Source organism: Notamacropus eugenii, chromosome 3 (genome assembly GCF_028372415.1).
Source record: "Notamacropus eugenii isolate mMacEug1 chromosome 3, mMacEug1.pri_v2, whole genome shotgun sequence".
NCBI classification, from domain to species: Eukaryota; Metazoa; Chordata; class Mammalia; order Diprotodontia; family Macropodidae; genus Notamacropus; species Notamacropus eugenii.
Window position 1 is genome coordinate 205483430 of NC_092874.1, and position 19938 is coordinate 205503367.

Genomic DNA, 19938 nt, shown 5'->3' on the forward strand with positions numbered 1-19938 from the left:
TAATTCTACAATTTGTCCATGGTACTACTTGCCCCTGGTCCTTCATCTCTCTCTCACCCTCTGGAACAAAGTTCCAGAAAGGACCTAGAGGGAGAAGAAGAAAGATAAGGAGGAAGAAGGTTCAATCCACTAAATTTAGATTTCTAGGAAATTGGCTTCAGATAAAATGAGGATCAAATTTGTGTAAGAGTACTCTCTTGCATTCTTTTTTTTTTAATTGGTTCATCTATTGATTTGTTCATCTATTCCAGTATTTCTCCTCTTGGTTTGTCTATTCCAGTCTCTCTGCTCCTGATTTATCTATCCCAGTATGTCTCCTCACCAGAGAGAGTGGGAGAAGTGAGAGGAACAGGGAAGGAGGTGATCCTGTCATATGCCACAGAGGAGTGGCTGAGTTCTGTTTCAGATATCATATGAAAGTAGTAAAAGAAAGACAAAAGAATCACTAAGAGAAACGGGGTGTTGGGAAGCTGGGGCAGGCTGAGAGTGAAGCACAGAGGACAAAACAAGGGGACCCCTGGAACTTGATCACTTGATAGTACCCAAGCCAGCCCTAGCTGAAGGAGAGCAACTTTAGGGAATTTCAGTGGTTCTAGCATGGCACTCCCTGCCTGAGCCAAATGTCACTGGAGCCCAGTCTTCCCCAAGCCCTTGGCTGGCTGCCTGAGCCCATTTCTAACCGGAGCCAAATAGAGCCTAAGGCTGGCTGTGTCCCAACAGCAACCTAACACATCGCTAACCTAGCAAAGAGAGCAGCTTTGGGGTGTTTCAGGCAGGTTCCATCACTGTATCAATGACCTGAGCCCTAGAAAGGTCCTAGATAAAATACAGTCTTGATAGTCCCCAAAACCATGGGAGTAACCTCTTAGCTCAGCAGTAGGAGAAAGGACCCCAGCAGAACTTTCAGAAGGGGGAAATCCTAGAGCCTGTGACAAGGGCCCCCAGGAAAAGTCTAGCACTGGAGCAGCTAGCTCCTTCGAAATGGGGCCTTAGTCTGGCCTACTATACTCAGGACCATGCAAGCTCTGCTACTACTCATTTGGGGATCCAAGGATAGGGTGTTTTATGAGCAAACCAAGGAAAACTTTGACCACCATGAGGAAATTCTTTGGTTTGAGAGATGGTTAGAGATAATCCCCTACAAAGGATAGCAACCCCACAGCAAGTCTAGGTAAAGAAAAAGAAAAAAAATGCCCTGGCCACATGGAGTATAGGAATACCTGGAGGAAATGATATAGGAAATACAGAATGGAAAAATTAGGGAGGTAAGAATGGTAAGGAAAACTGAAACCTTAAAACAGACGGTAGGAAGTCTCACTCAAGAACTGAATGCCCTAAAAATTAGAATAATCCAGACAGAAACAGTCAATAAGACAATAAGAAATATCAGAATAAAATGAAAGATTGAAACATGGAAGAAAATCTAAGAATATAACACCAAAAACCACTGACTTGGAAAATAAATCAAGAAGAGACAATCTAAGAATTATCAGATTATTTGGAAATTATGATCAGAAAAAACTCTGGGTATTACATTTTACGAAATTATTAATGGAAACTTTCTGAACTTTTAGACCCAGAAGGCAAAATTAAAACAGAAATAATCACCAGTTATGCTCAGAAAGAAAATACAAAATGAAAACTCCCAGAAACATCACAGTCAAAATCCAGAGCTTCTAGATTAAAAAAAAATACTATAAACTGCCAAAAAGCAGTTTAAATATCAAGGAGTCACAACAAAGATTACACAAAAGCCAGCTGCTGACACTAAAAAGATGAGGAAAACTTGGAATATGACACTGCAAAAGATAAGAGAAGAGGGTTTACAACCAAAACAACCAGTTTACAACTGGCAATATCATTCTACAGGGAGAAAAATTGAATTTTAATAGGAGATGGTTTCCAAGTATTCTGGTCAGAACTAAATATTCTAAAATGAAATATAGGTGCCAAGAACATAAAAAGGCACACATATTTGTTTAATCAAACAAAACTATGTGGGGATGAGTTGTTTCTACATTAATAAGAAGATAAGAGAACGTTAATATCTTTTAGGGCCATGGAGAAAGGTTAAAATTATATAGAGTCTGGGCATGGTTTGTTCTGTGTAGATGTTTTTTTTGAGAAGACAAAAATGGGAAGGTCCAAGGAAATATATTGTGGAGGGAAGGAAGAGGAAGAGAAGAAAAAACCATTATTATATTAAGAAAGTGTATAAGATGGAAGTGTGTACATATTAATGGAGGAGGGGATGAGAGGACCAAGTGTCCCATGAATCTCACTTTAATTTGAATCAGAAAAAAGGAGATTGAGCACAATTAAACACACCCACACATACATATACAAAGATTTCATTATAGAAATACATTAAACTCAAAAGGGAGCTAGAAGGGGCCAGGGACAAGAGAGAAGCACAGAAAGGTCTAAGGGGGAAGGTAAGATAGGGAATAAGTCAAACAAACTCAAATGTTGAAAAGAAAAATGTGAAGGGAGAATTAAAAGGAAGGATGAAAGACATGGAATAAGGAGAAGAGTTGAAACAAAGAGGAAGCAGACTGCTTCTTTATGAAATCACAAGCATCAGACAAATTCTCTTCTTCCACCTTCTTATTTATAAAGATGGAGGTGAGAGCAAAGAGAGGAGAAAGTACACGGGGACAGGATGGAGGAAAATATACAATTAATAATCCTAACTCTGAATGTAAATGGATTGAATTCACCCTTAACATAGAAGATAATAGATTAAAAGGATTTGAAAGAAGATCACAGAATGAATTAGAAAGCAGAATTTAATAATGCGTTGCTCAGAAGAAACACGCTTGAAACACAGAGTCATATAGCGTTCAAATGAGATCCTGGAACAAAATCTATTACTCTTCAGCTGGACTAAAAAAAGCAAGACAGAAAAAGTTATTAATTATTTTGCTGAACCATGCAGCTATGCTTTTGGGCCTTTGTTTTTATATTTTAAAAAACTGCTCAGTGGGGTTGGTGGTAGAAGGGAAGGGAATAAGTATTTATATAGCACCTGCCGTGTACCAGGTACTGTGCTAGGTGCTTTACAAATGTTATTTCATTTGAGCTGCACAATAATCCTGCAAGGTAGGTTCTTTTATTATTCCTATTTTGCAGTTGTGGAAACTGAGACAAGCAGAGGTTAAGTGACTTGCCCAAGGTCATCTAGCTAGTAAGTGTCTGAGGCTGGATTGGAACTTGGCTTGGCAGATTAAATTTTAAAAAACATGCTTGCCAAATTAAAAAATGAAAATAATAATAATTTTAAAATAAAAGGAATAATTTCCCCAAAACAAATAACTTTGATTTAAAAAACAGAGATTAAGTATTAGGGATTGATGAAACAAGACTGACTGTTCTTTTGATGGCTTCTTATACATTGTTGGCAATTATCCATATGTATGGGGATATTGAACAAGACCATGGACCCTAATCCCTTGTATCTTTATCATCCAGCTGGAAATTGAATTTATAGGCACAGAGGGGACAAAAGGTAAGATTGCCTTGTTTAGTCTGTTATGGTGGAACCCAAAGCATCTGGACCAAGGCTCATGGAAATCGGACACTGGGGGAGCTCAGCTTCTTTCAGAGGAATTTCCCCAGCCTACCTGGTGTAGGTAGAGGGAAGAGCTTGCAGAATTCAGGTGGTAGATCAAGAAAAAAATCAAGGCATGGGTTTAAAAAGAGTGTCTCTTTTCCTTATTATTTTTTTTTGTTTGCCTTTCATGAAAATCTGTTTGTGGAGGAACTTTGAGTCTAATTGTTGCAGGCAGATGCTTGCACTCTTTTAGCTTAGTCAGATGGGAAGCAGGAGGAGGAGGAGGAGGAGGAGACAAGAATAGCTCTGGGGGGAGGGGTGATTTTGGGAAGGACCAATGCAAATTCTGTAGGCTGAGTAGACTTTAAAAAAAGAGGAGGTAAGAGCGAGCCTAATGATTTCTTTAAATTACATTCAATGCTAACCAAAATGATAATATACCAATCATTCCCATTTATATAGTGCTTAAAGTTCAAAAAGGGCTTTCCCATGATGATACTGTGTGGTAGGTGTTAATGAAGAGGTCAGATCATAATTTTCTATCATTATAGAGGCTAAAATACTTATATAAATAGCATAAGGCTAAAGTTCCATTCTGATGCCTCATCAGGATATATTAGTGTGACCTTAGTATCTGAAAGCTATACCAGAGATTCACAGAATTTTATAATTGGGATGGACTTCAGAATACTAACCAATACCAATATAACCTTCAACAACTAGTCTGTCCTTGAAGAACTCCAGTGAGAGGGAAAACTGTTACCTACCAAGACTGCTCTAACTGTTAGGAGGGGCAGTGGAAGAAAGAGAGAAAGAGAAAGATTTAGGAAGACCAGAGTTCAAATCTGGCCTCAGACACTTACTAGGCGTGTGACCTTGGACACAATCCTGTTTGCCTCAGTTCCTAAACTGTAAAATGAGCTGGAGAAGGAAATGGCAAATCACTCCAGTATCTTTATCAGGAATCCTCCAAACAGTGTCATGGAGAGTCAGACATGACTGAAATAACTGAATAACTACCACCACCACCACCACAAGTGTTTTCTTTAAAATAAGTCTTTATGCCTCTCTGCAGCTTCTGCCCATTGTTCCTAGTTCTTCCCTCTGAGACAAAGTAGAACAAGTTAAATTTCTTTTCCACCTGATAGTCTTTCAAATATTTGAAGGTGCTTATGTCTCCCTTAATTTGTATCTTTTTCAGGTTAATTTTCCCTTTGGACATGTTCTGACTTATCAACATATCCTTTTAAAAGTGTGGTATCCCAATCTAAACACAGTATAGTCTAAACATGGGCACAGAGCACAATCTCAAGGCCCTTTACCTTATAGGTCACCAACGTGTAGCTGCTTTCCAGCTTACCAACATCTTTGTTAAAGTGTGATGATCATTACTGCAAATGCTGGCTAACCAGAAAAGAGTACAGCTGAACTACTGCCTACCTGGTTCTGATGTCTGTATCGTCTGCCATATCATACTGACACAGACTGAGCTTTTAGTTCATTAGAATCTCCAGATCTTTTTCAGAAGAATTTCTCCCTAGTTACATCTGTACTTGAGAAGCTGATTTTTTGAACCCTAGTAAGACTTATATTTAACCCTATTAAGATTTATTTTATTAGATTCACCCCAACATTCTAGCATATCAAAATCTTTTTGGATGCTCACTGTCATGAAATGTTAGCTCTCCCTCCTAGCTTTGTTTTAGCTACAAGTTTGATGGGTATATCGGCTGTGATTTTATTCAAGTCGTTGATACAGATGTTAAAGCAAGGCTAAAGAGAGGTACTGAGAGCAGCAACTAAGTTGATACAAAGTTTGAATCTGTGCAACTTGTTCTGAATCAATGTAACTGTACTAATAACCAGCCTACACCTTTCCATCTTGACCATAAAAACAGCATGAGAGACTTTGCCAAATTTAAGGAAATCATTTCTGCAACATTCCCCTATCTTACTAGTCTAATATTTCTTTTAAAAAAATGGACATAATGGCACTCTGGAACAACCTTGTTTTTTTATTTTAAGTGACCTATTTTTGATAAAATTGTGCTGGTGTGTGTGTGTGTGTGTGTGTGTGTGTGTGTGTGTGTGTACAACACAGTCATTTTTGAAAGATAACCTTTTCCAAATTAAAGCATGAAAAAAATGCCCTAAATCACTATCGATTAGAGAGATGCAAATCAAAGTAACTCTGAGGTAAGACACCACACCTATCATATTGGCTAACATGACAAAATAGGAAAATGATAAATGTCGGAGAAGATGTGGAAAAGTTGGTACACTAAATCTTTGTTGGTGGTGCTGTGAGCTGATCCAACTATTCTGGAGAGCAATTTGGGACTGTGCCCAAAGGGCTATAAAAATGTGCATACCCTTTGACCCAGCAATACCACTTCTAGAGCCATATCCTAAAGAGATCATAAAAATAGGAAAAGGACCCACATGTACAAAAATATTTATAGCAGTTCTTTTTGTGGTGGCCAAGAACTAGAAATTGAGGGGATGGCCATCAATCAGGGAATGGCTGAACACGTTGGGGTATATGAATGTAATGGAATCTATTGTGCTATAAGAAATGATGAACAGGTGGACTTCAGAAATACCTGGAAAGACTTATATGAACTGATGCTGAGTGAAGTGTTCAGAACCAGGAGAACATTATACTTAGTAAGAGCCACAGTGTGCAAGAACTGTTTCTGATAGACTTAGCCCTTCACAGCAATGCAAGGACCTAAAATAATTCCAAAGGACTCATGATGGAAAATGCCATCTACCTCCAGAGAAAAATCTATGGAATCTGAATGTAGAATGAAGCAGACTATTTTCTTTTTTTTTTTCTTTCTCATGGTTCCTCCCATTTTTGTAATTCTTCTATGCAACATGACTAATGTGAAAATGTGTTTAATAATAATTTATGTGTAGAACCTATATCAGATTGCATGCCATTTTGGGAAGGAAAGGGAGAGGGAGAGAGAGAGGGAGAAGGAGGGGGAGAAAATTTAAAACTTATGGAAGTGAATGTTGAAAATAAAAATAAATAAATTAAAATAATAAAAAAATGTTAAAAAAAGATAATCTTGTCCTTGTTTACCTCATTATGAGACTTTCTTTGGAAAGAAAGGCAAAAGTAACTAACAGAAACTTTATCTGACCACTGCTTCCTTTTCAGGATGTTCAGTAACTACCCCTTTAAAAATACATTCTAACGTATACATCAAAAATTGAAGTAAAATTCATTAGCCAATAGTGTGCATCTTTTTTTTGAAAATGAGGATAACATTTGCCTTTTTCCAAACTTGTAGCACCTCTTCTATTCTCCATGATCTTCCAAAGATCTCTGACAATGTATGGTTTAGTAAAAACATTTGCCAGTTCTTTTAGTACCCTACAATGTAGTTTGTCTGAACTTAGTGATAGATTCACTAAGGGCATCTGGCCAATACATTTTTTCTTGACCATAAGAACAGCATGAGAGCCTTTGCCAAATTTAGGTAAACTGTGTCAACAACATTTCACTGTCCTACCAGCCTGTTAAGAAAAAAAAAAGAAAAAAGAGTAGTCTGGAATGACCTGGATTATTACCATATTATTTCTTGCTAGCTTTTTTCTTATCTTTGGCTTAAACTCCCTTTTAGCTATTTTTATTTCTTGTGTACCAGTATAAAGGTTATTTCCCTTGGCAGAGAAAATAGAAGCAAAAAAAGAATTAAGTAGTTCTACCTTCTGTTTTCTGTAATCACAGTTCTATCGGTGCCAAGCAGTCATCCTGTCTCTTCTTTGATCTTCCTCTTATCTCTAACATATTTAATTGTTTTTTGTTTTCCTTAGCACTCCTTGACAGTCTCATCATTCTGATCTATTTTTCAAAATAATCATCCCCAATTCCTTCCATAAATTGTCATTGGACATGGTTTCTAATTTCCTTATAATCCTGGTCACCCTCATCAGTATGTACTCCATGTAGTCCTTCTAAAATATGGCGTCTGGACCAAATGTATTCTGGCTTGAGCAAAGTAGAACCAAGGTCTTCTGTTTTCCAGGCCAGTTTTATTCTCATTACCCTACACCAGTAGGGAAAGATTCCTCATCCTATCTGGGATTCCAAGTCTCTGTCTGTACCACCTTACCCCTTTGTCCACAGGAACTTTCACATCCATAGTGAGAGATCCGGTTTCCCTATTGATCATGGCTGTTCTCAGCTGCAAGGAGAAGAGAAACACTGGAATTTATCTCCTGGATAAATAGCTACTAGCATACTGGAGAGGATGGAGGACACCAGTCATCCCACTTTAGTGGAGGTGAGGGTGAACATTGGCCATCTCTGTTCTCTTTAATCTGGACAGACTCTACACGTGGAATCCAGAACCAATTCTGGGATTCTTGGAGTTTATTGCAATCATTCAATTCAATTCAACTAATTATTTATGAAGTGCTGGCTATATGTTACACGTTATACAAAGATGAATAAAAGACCCTACCCTTGAAAAGCTTAGGGTGCAATTGTGTTGAATACACAAATAATTGTGCTTCAAGGTAGAGAGTGTGAAGACAAAAAAGAGACATTCAGACAAGACTCTAGAAAAATCTGAAGTGGGATCCACTTTAAACTGGGGATATGAGGCACAGAGAACCAAGGAAGAGGGAGTATAGCTGATCCAGGTTATGAACAAAATAGACTGCAAGAGAAAGAAGAGATCTCTTCAGGGTGGATATACGTGCAGCATATTTTTTGTTTGTCTTTTCATTGTTGTAGTAAGCACTCTATGAAAAACTTCCTGGAATGTAGATTGATTTTTGTTATTGTTGAGTTGTTTTAGTTGTTTCTGACTCTCCATGATCCCATTTGTGCTTTTCTTGGCAAGGAGACCAGTTTGCCACTTCCTTCTACAGCTCATTTTACACATGAGGAAACTGAGGCAAACAAGGCTCAGTGACTTGCCCAGGGTCACACAGCTAGTAAGTGTCTGAGGACAGATTTGAACTTAAGTCCTCCTGACTCCAGGCCTGCAACCCTCGCCACTGCACCACTAAGTCTCACAGGGTTAATTTAGGCATTTAGAGGCAAGTGAATTTGCCAGGTTCACACAGTCAGTATGTGTTAGAGGCAGGGCTTGGACACATGATAAACAGTATATTTTATCACAATTAAGACAATACAATACAACAGAAGTGCACACTTATATGGCATCTTAAAAGTGCTTTCCTCACAACAATCCTGAGGCAGGTTAAGTATCATTTTCCTTATTTTACAGATGAAAAAAATGGAGGCTCAGAGGGTCTGAGAGATTGGCCATTTGCTAGTACATGTCCTCATGTCTTGAACCTGATCTGACCAGAATTAGTGCTTCCCTTTTAGACCAATAAACTGCTAAAGCTGAGTGAGCTAGGCAGAAGTATGATCCAAAAGGAAATGAAGGACCGTACCCCCTCCCACCCCTCCCATCCCTGTCACAGGATCCAACAGTCACCACAACAATAGCTGCAGAACAGGTTGAGGGTAGGAGACTGTAACTGAAAAAAAGCATTTTTACAGACTCCAGGTCAATTGCTTTGCTTTTAGGGGAAATGACTTAGGTGGAGACTGAGTTATTCATTATAATCATGAAAACAAGCAGACCTCAGGTTTTTATCATTATTTTCCTCTAAAAAGCTTGCATCCATTCTATCATTCATTCTCTGGACAACCCAGTGAAAGAGGGAGGAGAGTGTGATTTTTTATGTCCATTTTACAGCTAAGCCAAGAAATGAAGCAAAGGATTCCAAGTCATGTGAAATGTCTGTGCAGAATCAGAATTAGGCCTGGAATTGAGGTGTCTTCATTCTCACAACCATGTCACGTTCATATTGTGATGGCAAAACACTTTCTTCACAGCAACCCTGTGATGGAATAGTGCAAGTGGGATGATTCTGATTTTACACATGACGAAACAGAGGGTTGGAGTGGTTAAGGGCCTTGCTCCCATAGCTAGTGAGTGTCTAAAGTGGGATTTGAGTCCAGGTTTTTTGACTCTAAGTACAGAGGTCTAGCCACTATACCACAATTCCTCTCATTCATACTCTTTAGAATGTCTACTCCTAAACTCAGAGCATTTTTCTTTTTTGGTGTGAAATTTTATTCAGAATATCTAGACCTCCTTTGTCCCAAAGTAGAAAAAACAAGGACTTGCTGCCTGCATGTTCTCCCATACAGGGGTTTTTAAGAGGAGTAGCTTGAACATAAAGCTTGTATGCATGTGAACAAGCTGGTCTGTGGATGCTTAAGAGCACCTGGGTGGTGCAGTGGATAGAGGACTGGACCTGGATTCAAGAAGACCTGGGTTCAAATCTGGTCTTAGATACTTTTTTAGCTGTGTGACCCTGAGCAAGTCACTTCACCTCTGTTTGCCTCAGTTTCTTCATCTGTAAAATGGGGATAATAATAGCACCTAACTTCCCAAGGTTGTTGTGAGAATCAAGTAAGATAATAATTGCAAAATGCTTAGGATGGTGCCTGGCACAGGGTAAGCAGTATAATTATATATATTTATCTATATTTTTATATTTTATTATATTTATATGTTATATAAATATTAGCTATTAGTATTATTATTACTTTAAAGCTCGTGTGCATGTGAGCAAGGTGGTTTGTGGGTGTTTAGGGGCAGCTAGGTGGTGCAGGTAAAGTGCTGGGCCTGGAGTCCTGAAGTTCAAGGAAGACCTGAGTTCAAATCTGACCTCAGACACGAACTGAGTCATCCTGGGCAAATCAGTTAATTTCTGTTTGCCTCAGTTTCCTCATCTGTAAAATTGGGATAATAATAGCATTTACCTCCCAGGCAAGGATCAAATGAGATAACCGTAAAGCACTTAGCAACTAGTAAGTGCTACATAAATGTTAGCTATCATCATGATTAACATTGTTATGTCTGAGTCCCTCCACCCGCTCCCTCCCGTCCCTAGCTCACAATTTCATCTTGGTCTTCCCATTCCACTTCCGAGAGATCCACGCTGTTGTAGTTGGGCTTAGGTTTCCACTTCTTTCCATCTTTGTACTGAAATGGGCAGCCAGAAAAAAACATGAGGAGGCTGAAGTCACCTGCCTGGAACCTCCCTAGACTCTCATTAAAAGCAGAGATTCCAAAACTCTGGGAGTTCAGCAATTTGGCAAGTATTTATTTAGTGTCTACCCTGCTCAAGGCACTATGTGAAGTATTGAAGGAGTCTTTCAGTAAGTTTTATTAAGCACCTACTCTATGCCAAGGACTCTGTTAAGTGCTGGGGATACAAAAGGATGTAAAAGGCTCTCCCTGTTCTCAAATAGAATTGGCCATTTATTTGGTAAGCAATAAGGAGCCATTAAACGCTTCTGTTTTAGAGAAGTGAAGTAGGTTTTCATGGTGGCAAAGAACTAGAAGCTAAGATGGTGCCCATCGTGGTCTACGAATGTAATGGAATCACATAAGAAATGAAGGAAGGAGCTCTGTCTAGGAAATCTGGGAAGTTCATGTGAAAGGAAATAGTGAAGTGAGCCGAACAATTTACACAATAACAGCAACATTGTAAAACAAACAACTTTGGAAGAATTAACAGGGGTGAGGAGGCCTTGAGGTCACATGTGGCCCTCTAGGTTCTCAAGAGTGGCCTTTTGACTGAATCCAATTTTGGGTGGGCCACATGTGGCCTTGAAGTCACAGGCTCCCCATCTCTGAATTAAGAACTCTGGTCAATGCAGTGACCAACTGCATCACATGACCAGTGATGAAAATTATGTCTCTTCCTTCTGACTGGGACCTTATGGACTCAGCTTATGGCTCAGATATAACTTTGTAGATATTGCCCATGTGGGGATTTGTTTTGCTTTTGAAGGTTTTGTTTTGGGTTTTTTTTCCCCAGTTGGGTAGGGGTAGTATGAGGAAGGGGGAAAATGTTTGTTGATTGAAATTAAAATAAATTCTATACGCAAGGAAGATTAATCTGATTATAGTATTAAGACAGGCTGATGACCTAGAAGTGAGAACACCTATAAAAGAGGCCAATGCCATCAGTTGGATGGCAAGTTGTGTCTGTTACAATAATCCATATTTTATAGGACTTTAAGTTTACAAAGTGCTTTCCTCACAAGGACCAAGTGTGGCAGCTAATGGAGTCACTATTGTGCCTATCTTGCTGATGAGGAAACAGATTCAGAGCTCATTCCATTTCCCCCTGCCAGAGCCAGGATTGGTTCACCTGATACTAAGTTCAATACTTTCCCCCACACCCCACCCCCAGTCCCCAGGACACCATATTAGAGTGATGGCAGTGGGAATAGAGAAGATAGAAGAGGCTATGACCATTAGTTCCACTTAAGACTGAATTAACTTTTGGGAGAGCTACATCACACCACTGTCTCATGTTGAGAAAGAACTGTACAGGGCACAATATTGGTCAAGTTTAGACCTGTGATTTCACTGATATAGGGAAGTCCCTCTACAAATGCAGGTCAGCACCTTTTCTTCAACTTCTCCTCTTAGAGAGCTGCTTAGAGCATTGAGAGATTACGTGACTTGCCCAGGGTGAAATAGCATGCGTCAGAGGCAGGAACTGAACCCAAGTGCTCTTGGCTTTGAGACTAGCTCTCTGTCCAACATGCTGTCTCTCACATTTAATAAGATGAAATAATAGGGATCAATGCAGTCTTGAGTTCAAAAGCCCTGTCTTTATAAGTCTAAGATGGAGGAGGCATGGCTAGACTGCAACTCAGTGAAAAGGATCTAGTGAGTTTGGTGGTGTGCAAACTCAGTATGTAGTTGTTCAGTCATTTTCAGTCATATTTGGCTCTTTGTGACTCCATTTTGGGGTTTTCTTGGTAAGATAGTTTTCCATTTCCTTCTCTAGCTCATTCTACAGATGAGGAAAGTGAGGCAAACAAGGTTAAGTGACTTGCCCAGGGTCACACACACAGCTAATAAATGTCTGAGGCTGGATTTGAACTCAGGAAGATTCATCTTCCTGACTCTAGGCCTGGCGCTGTGTCCACTGCTCCATTTAGCTGCCCATCTTTTCACATTGCATTAAGAGAAGAAAAGCATCCTGTATTAAGGATAATTTCATTCTTCTCTTTCCTGGTCAGACCATAGCTAGCATATTATGTTCTGTGGTGGGAGCCACATTTTAGCAAGGAGAGCAGCAATGGGGGTGGTGGAGGACAATGCCACATAATGATCATAAAGAGAGAAGAAAAGGAGACTGGGTATAGGTGAGAAGGTGACATGATAGTTGTATCAGAAGAGTTGTCCTGTGGAAAAGGGCTTAACTGTGTTCTGTTTGGCCCTGGAGGGCAGAGCTAAGAGCAAAGAGTGATAGTTAGTAAGAAGAAAATTTAGGTTTGATAGCAGGAAAGTCTTCCTAAAAATTAGAGTGACCTGGAAGTGGGATGAGCTAGCTCATGGCTGCCCCTTATCCGAGGTCTTGAAGGAAAGGCTGAATGCCCTTCTGTCAGCCAGGCTGTGGAAGGAATCCTGTCTTAGGTATTCGATGGCCTCTGGGTTCCCTTCTAATTCTGATTTCTGACAAGTACATGTATATTGAATATTCATGAAATACTAACATTTTACATACAAAACAGTGGGCCTCCCAGGGCATGTACTGGTTACATAATTGCTAAATTCCCAGTGGGGATTTTGTGATGTAAGTAGGTTATGGAAATAGAAGCATGGAGAGCCTAGGGACTATATGCTGTGGGATTTGTGTATCTCACTCACGATTTGGCACTTAGGCGTTTATTCTCTCGCAAAGTTCATTATTTGTTTCTCCTGCTCTAGTCTTTTCTTTATAAGTAGGTTATAAGCTTCTAGAAAGAAGGGATGATGCCTTGAATTTTCTTACATCTCTTACAATGCTTAGAGTACTATTGAGGATATGATATGCTCAAAATACACTGATTAACTGATTTCATGACTATCCCAATTACCCACATAGGAGGGGTCTCAAAGTACATGTACCTACCAAGGGTCGAAGGTCAGGATGTGAGAGGATGTACCCGTTGTTAGTGTTCAAAAAGGCATAGCCATGCACCCCTAGCTGTAAAAGAAAGGAGAGAAATGTATTTGTTTTGCTTTATCTATTGTGCAGTTTGGATGGGATTAAGTTTACACATGACAGCGTTGTCATAGTTGGGTAAGGGGAGTCAGAGCATTGACAGAATTCCATCAGGAGCTCTAGCCTGTCCTGAGCCTTTCATATGAATGTTTTTTACATGTTTTTACCTAAGGGTAATGATAATAATAATATCCTGTCTTTTCCTAAAATCTTTCCTGCCAGGGGTTCTAAGAGCTTTGGGGATATAATTACATTCACTCTCACAACAGGTTATAAATTAGGGAGGGATAGGTGAGGAAAGTGAGGTACAGAGAAGGGAAAGAACATGGCCAAGTTCTTGCAAATCAGGAGCAAAAGTTGAGACCCAAGGCCCAGACTCTTCTTTACATAAACAGGTAGAGGGTTCTCAGTCTCTCCCTAGATCTGGCTGCATCTGTCTGGCGATATCACTAGAGTCTAAGGCTGCCAAGTCAGAATGAGGTGAGTTGCACAATATGGAGGTGCCAGCCCTTTGCCCCAGATGAGAAGCTTACCTTGTATCGGGGAGCCAGCTTGAGCAGCTCTCTGAGAGGCACATCAGAACCCACCACACCCAGGAGAATGCCATGAGATCTCTGAAAGGGTAAGCACTAGATTTCAATTTGATTCGGTTCAGCAGTCACTTGTAAAGTTCCTACTGTTTGCAGAGCACTATGCAAGTGAAGTCTAGGTGAGATACCAAATTGAGATAAGATACAGTTTCTGTCTTCTTGGAGCTAATCATCTAGTCATCCTCTGTGGACAAAGACCAGACTGAAAACTCAGCTTTTCTAGTCTCTAGAAGAGGCATCAACTTTTGGAGACTCTTTGTATGTACCTTCTAGCTCTACTTTCCCAGAACCAAACCTAGTGGCCACAAGAAGGATTAGCAGGTGAGTTTGTCTCCTGTAAAGATGGAGAAAAAGTTACATATATGAAAGAATTTCCTGGCTGGTGGAAAAGAAAGTGAGAGAGGATGTGGAATCTCCCTCTTTAGAGGGCTTTAAATCAGAATCTGAGTATGAGCTTTCTTAGCTGTTGGCTCTGCCCAAAGCAGGGCACAGAGACATCAAGTAGAACCTTTAAATCTGTCCAAGGAATTGAGTCACTAGCTATAAAATCTGATCTGCCATCTATGGCCATTTTAGTGGACCTACCCACCACAAGATCCATCTTGTCCTGGGGTTGCTTCTTACCGTCTCATTCTTTTTGCTGAAGACTGGCATGGCCACGGTGGTCATAAGCAGTAGGCTCTGGGGCTGCAATGCAAAGAGCTGCCAGGGAGTAGAGAGCAAAAAGCAAGAGGTTAGGAATGAGAAATGTCAGAGATGCCAAATTTGAAACACTCACGTGGCTGCAGAGGATATGGCACTGATAATTACATAGGTGTCTTCTCTACTATAGATGAGGAAGAGAGGAAGTAAACATGACTCAAGAGGATGGCTGTCATCCTGCTGCTTGGGGGTGGTGGAACCAATGCTGCTTCTCAAATGGAAGTCTAAGTTCTTAGAGAGGAAATGCCAATGGGTCTGAGATTCTAGTGTGGCTCATTTAACATCTGCTTTAGTCAAAGCACAGACCCAAATCCCAGAATCCCAGCAGTCTCAGCCAAGCTCACATCCAAACTGCTGAAAGCCTTCTGATGTACTGGCAACATACAAGTGATTCTTGTGATTGTGGAATACAGACATAGCATGTATATCCAGAAAATAACAAAGATGTACCACCACATGAACATCAAGAGAATTCCACATTTAAGTGCAGATCAAGCATATTGACATTCTGCAGGTACAAACCACAGCACAGACATGGTCAAAGGAAAAACGGTACCAACACTTGACTTTTTATAGACACCTACTTATATATCAAGCCACAGCACCACAAATACATGCCACTAGACAGTCAAGTGTTCCACTGATCACTTAGTCATGAGACATATGTACATACATACTATCTCCCCCCAAGATCTGGGATCTTCCTCAAAAATCTAGACCATATCATGAAATATCTGACTTTTCATCTCACCTGCCACATGAATACTTTTCTGAGGTCCCTACCCCTACCTGGAAAAAGGAATTTGCACTTTTTGTTTCTGGCAATAGAAATTTTCCTAGAAAGTTTTATATTGGTAGATCTTTCGCAAAATGAATTACCTTCTGAATTCATTAGTGGAGTTAGCTCTTTATGGAAGCTGTGGGGAGTCCTTTTGGAAAATAAAGAATACTTTGTGAACTGTCCCATTAATTTATCTGTTTTGTAAATTAATGTTTTATATGCCTACCTTTGTAGTGAATTGGTGGCACATCTGTATTTCATATGGCCCAGCCTAATGGCAAGGGACAGGACCATGAATCTACAAAAAGGAAGCACTTTTGTCCTTGCTCAGCTATTAAAGCATTTCTCCAGACAGCAGTAACTCCACTCTTCCTCTTGTCTGTCCCTCTCTAAAGGGCTTACGTATAAGAATCCATGTTCACTGGCACTCTGTACCTGATGCAAAATTCTAATCAACTCCCTTCCCTCTTGTCGGTAGAGATCAGCGAAGGCAAATTAAGGCTGACTATGCCCATATGCATGCCTCACATTTGTCAGTACTAAGGCTAGACCCTAGGGTTACATTATCTAAGGAAACTTCCAAAGTTCCAAAGTTTACAAAACAGCCCCAGGAAGGGAAGTCACACCTGAGGGAAAGAAAGGAGAGACTGGAGTTTTCATGGAGTTTGGGATTTCTTATAGGTTTTTTTTAACTATAGAGATTTAAAGGGCCAGATTTTTAAGATAAAGGTGGAAGTACAACAGTTATGGCAGTGGAAGGAAAAAGGAGAAATCTTGATAAGGGATCTGTGAAATGCCAAAGAAAACTTAGCCAGGAAAAGTCGGGCACCATGTCTCCAAGTTATAAGGCAACGTGGCTTCCCTCCCTGCCATAGGCCCTGATCTTTCTAAGTTCCTGTTAACAACTTACTCTTAGGGGCTGGCCATTGGCTGCTAAAGGCTCTATAGTTCTAACTTCCATACTCTGCCCCTCACAGTCCTTCTCTTACTCCATTGGTCATGAGCCCAGTGACAGCTATCTTTTTGCTAGCTCCCCCTTCATGCAGACAGACAGACAGATGTTCACACAGGAAGGAAAAAAACCACACTTAGTGCACTAGAGAGGCCGTTACCTCCTCAGACTGTGGCAGCTTAGGTACAGCATGGATGAAGGGAGGAGCAAATAATGTGAGAATGGAAAGCATGAAACATGATGGCAGAGGGAGACTGAGGCACAATGAAGATGTATGCATTCAGTCAATAAACATTTATGAAACACCTACTGTTGATCAAGACCTTGAATTGAACATCAAAGGAACAGAAACAATTTAAGCAGAAATTGGTCCAAATGAAGTACAGGTTTCCCCATCCTAAGTAAGAGTGCATCATGGGAGCAGCAGATGAACAATGCTAGGAAAATATTTTTAAGACCCTATCCTTTTGGGTTGGATGAATTTCTTATAGCTAAATTCATCAGACTAGGAGCAGATCAAATGACTTTATTATTTCCCGTGAACAAATAAGATGTGAGAAAGACTGAAGCAAAGGCAAGAATACCTTTGCCTTTCGTCAATCAATGCAGGATTTATTAAGTACCTTCTATGTACCAGGTACTGTGCTAAGAATCCAAGTACAATACAATCTATTGGCAAAAAACTTACATGTAGCAAATTATAAACAAAACTGGATGGAAGCCTTGTTTACCTCTTTACTAAGAAATCCTGGGCACCACACTGTCTTTTGATAACCATCCCAACACAACATGTTAAGTTACCTTCTTTCCCCTAGGAGGAGGCTACCTATGTATTAGGAATGATTTGGAAGGAGCTGAAAAGGCACCTCCTTCCATCCCCCAAAATCTTTCCTTCACAACACTTCCTGAAATTTCAGTAATAAAAATGATTTTTTAAAATCTTCTGGGGGAGAGCAAGGAACCTCTCTTAAATACACCTAAGAAGAGTAGCCCATTAAACTTATATCTTTCACTAATACTTTAGTATCAATGAATTTATCTAATATGAGAGAATTACAAGGGGAATACAAATTTTAATGTGGGGAAGAGGTAGAGAAAAATTTCAGAGCAAGGCATAGGCCAGAAAGGATTGGTTTGAGTGATGTGCTAGGGTTAGAGGCTCCAAGCAGCATTGCGGTACCTGGAACTTTGGGGTGGGAAGAAATATTAGGAGGCAGAAGAGGGGGACTGATGAGAGAAACTGGAGAGAAATGATGGCTAACTTCAAGACTCTGTCCAGAGCAAACCCTGCTTACCCACTTCCTATCTTGAGAATACAGACTTTCTGTATGTGGCTAGTTAAGATTCATGATCATGAGCCTAGGTTTTCCCCAACTTCTTTTAGCTGGATTCTGAACCCAGAGCCTCTATCCTCCAAGTCCCCTTACCGTGCTGTCCATGTATGCTTCTGTCCAGATGATGTCATGGTCATGATTAATGACCATTGGTCGGCTGAGCACATGCAGGTACTCCATCACATTCTCCTGGACGTCTGCCAGGGTGGAGATCTGTGTGTAGTAGCCTATGCAGAAGAAAGGAGTACATGCATCACCCTTCAGCCTCCCTCTCTCCCTGCACAATGTCTTTGCATGCATTTGTTTGGGGATTAATCTAGGCATAGGTCCGAGCAGGAGAAGGAATTGAAAGACAACTGGACTCCAAGTAGTCTCCAGTGTAGATCCCTTGTTCCAGAGATGGCAAAGGCAAAGTTTGTGTAGGAAATGTAATTATAAACATATTGGTGATTGTCTGCCCTTTCTATTGAGTCTTGAACCAGAGAAAGTGGAATAAATTTTATTAATCAATCCAACAATAAACATTTCAGGTATTTACCAGGGGCAGCTAGGTGGCACAATGGGTAGAATGCCAGGCCTGGAGTCAATAAGACTCATCTTCCTGAGTTCAAATCTGGCCTCAGACATTTACTAGCTATATGACCCTGGGTAAGTCACTGTTTGCCTCAGTTTCCCCATCTGTAAAATGAGCTGGAGAAGGAAATGGCAAATCACTCCTGCATCTCCATTAAGAAAACCACAAGTGGGGGTCATGAGGAGTCAGGGCAGGACTGAAATAACTCAACCACGAAATGATCATAGCGTTGCAAGAGACTTTAAAGACAATTTAGCCTAATCCTTTCATAATGTTCATACCTATAAAATGAAGGAATTAGACCAAGCAATTGCTAAGTTTCTTTCCAGCTCAACGATTTACTCACTGTGTGACACTGGATAAGTCCTTTAACCTCTCTATGTCTTGGTTTCAGTAAAATGGGGATAATTATATTGGTAAAATGGAAAGAGCACTAGTTCTGGAGTCAGAGGACCTGATCCTACACCTTTCCTCTGATGTTCACTATCTGAATGACTTCGGGGAAGACTTAGCTTCTCTAGGTCTCTGTTTCCTCAGCTGTAAAATGAAAGGGTTGGACTAGATGGACCCTGATGTCCCCTTTACCTTCCGATCCCAAGAGATTTGCTGAAGGTCATATTACTTGTCAGGTACTCTGAATTCTTTTTTCACTGTATCATGCTGCTTTCCTCTACACATGCTAGAATGCCTACAAAACATTTGGTGGATGAGGACATTGCTGGCCAGAAGATACTTCAAACTTCACAGCTAGTAAGGTGGTGTAGAGTAATAAAGAAGTGAATTTGGGGGACTTCTCCAGAAGAAAGAGGGAGAAAGACAACAATGGCCCCTGCTGAACTCCATCCATCCCCACCCACTTTGTTATGGAAAGTTACTTTTAGTATTTCTTTCTACTAAGCTATCATGACTGCTAACATGTCTGGTTGCTGGTCAAAACTAATCTCCCTTTGTTGATATGTTGACTTGGGAAAGCTCCAATAGCAGGCTACATACCTTTGTTGTTGCATGCAATCCACTTCATCTTGTCAGCAAAAGTGACCTCTCTCCCAATGAGGTAAGTAAAAACCCGAACCTGATCAAGAAAGAGAGAAAAAAAGACCTAGATTAACTCAGAAAGCCCAATCAATCAACTGAGAGATAACTTCTGGCTTTATTATTATTGTTACTTACTTAGTTGGTTGGCATTTAGATATTAAGTGCTTTATAATTTCTAAACCTTCAATACTTCTGCTTTCTTTTCCTGTCCCCCTCCTCCATTTCCCCAATATGGAGAGTAGAAAATTGAGTGATTGTAAAGGCTTGTGATCTTTCATCTGATTAAAGAAGAGGCTGAGGATAGCAAGACTGAGAGTTAGCAGCCGCCTTTTACCATGGATCCCTTCCTGCTCCATCT

The 19938-nt window shown here is 40.2% G+C and overlaps 1 protein-coding gene across 1 annotated transcript in view; it reads right to left on the bottom strand.

Moving 5' to 3' along the window:
• Positions 1 to 19938, bottom strand: part of CACNA2D4 (calcium voltage-gated channel auxiliary subunit alpha2delta 4) — a 165078-nt gene that overhangs the window by 112136 nt on the left and 33004 nt on the right. Inside the window, exons 12-18 of the mRNA XM_072654129.1 lie at positions 19539 to 19617; positions 18065 to 18198; positions 14827 to 14904; positions 14146 to 14226; positions 13520 to 13594; positions 10498 to 10584; positions 7681 to 7752 (exon numbers count right to left, since the gene is read on the bottom strand). Of these exons, the coding sequence (XP_072510230.1) occupies positions 7681 to 7752; positions 10498 to 10584; positions 13520 to 13594; positions 14146 to 14226; positions 14827 to 14904; positions 18065 to 18198; positions 19539 to 19617 (606 nt within the window). The remainder of the gene's footprint in view (positions 1 to 7680; positions 7753 to 10497; positions 10585 to 13519; positions 13595 to 14145; positions 14227 to 14826; positions 14905 to 18064; positions 18199 to 19538; positions 19618 to 19938) is intronic.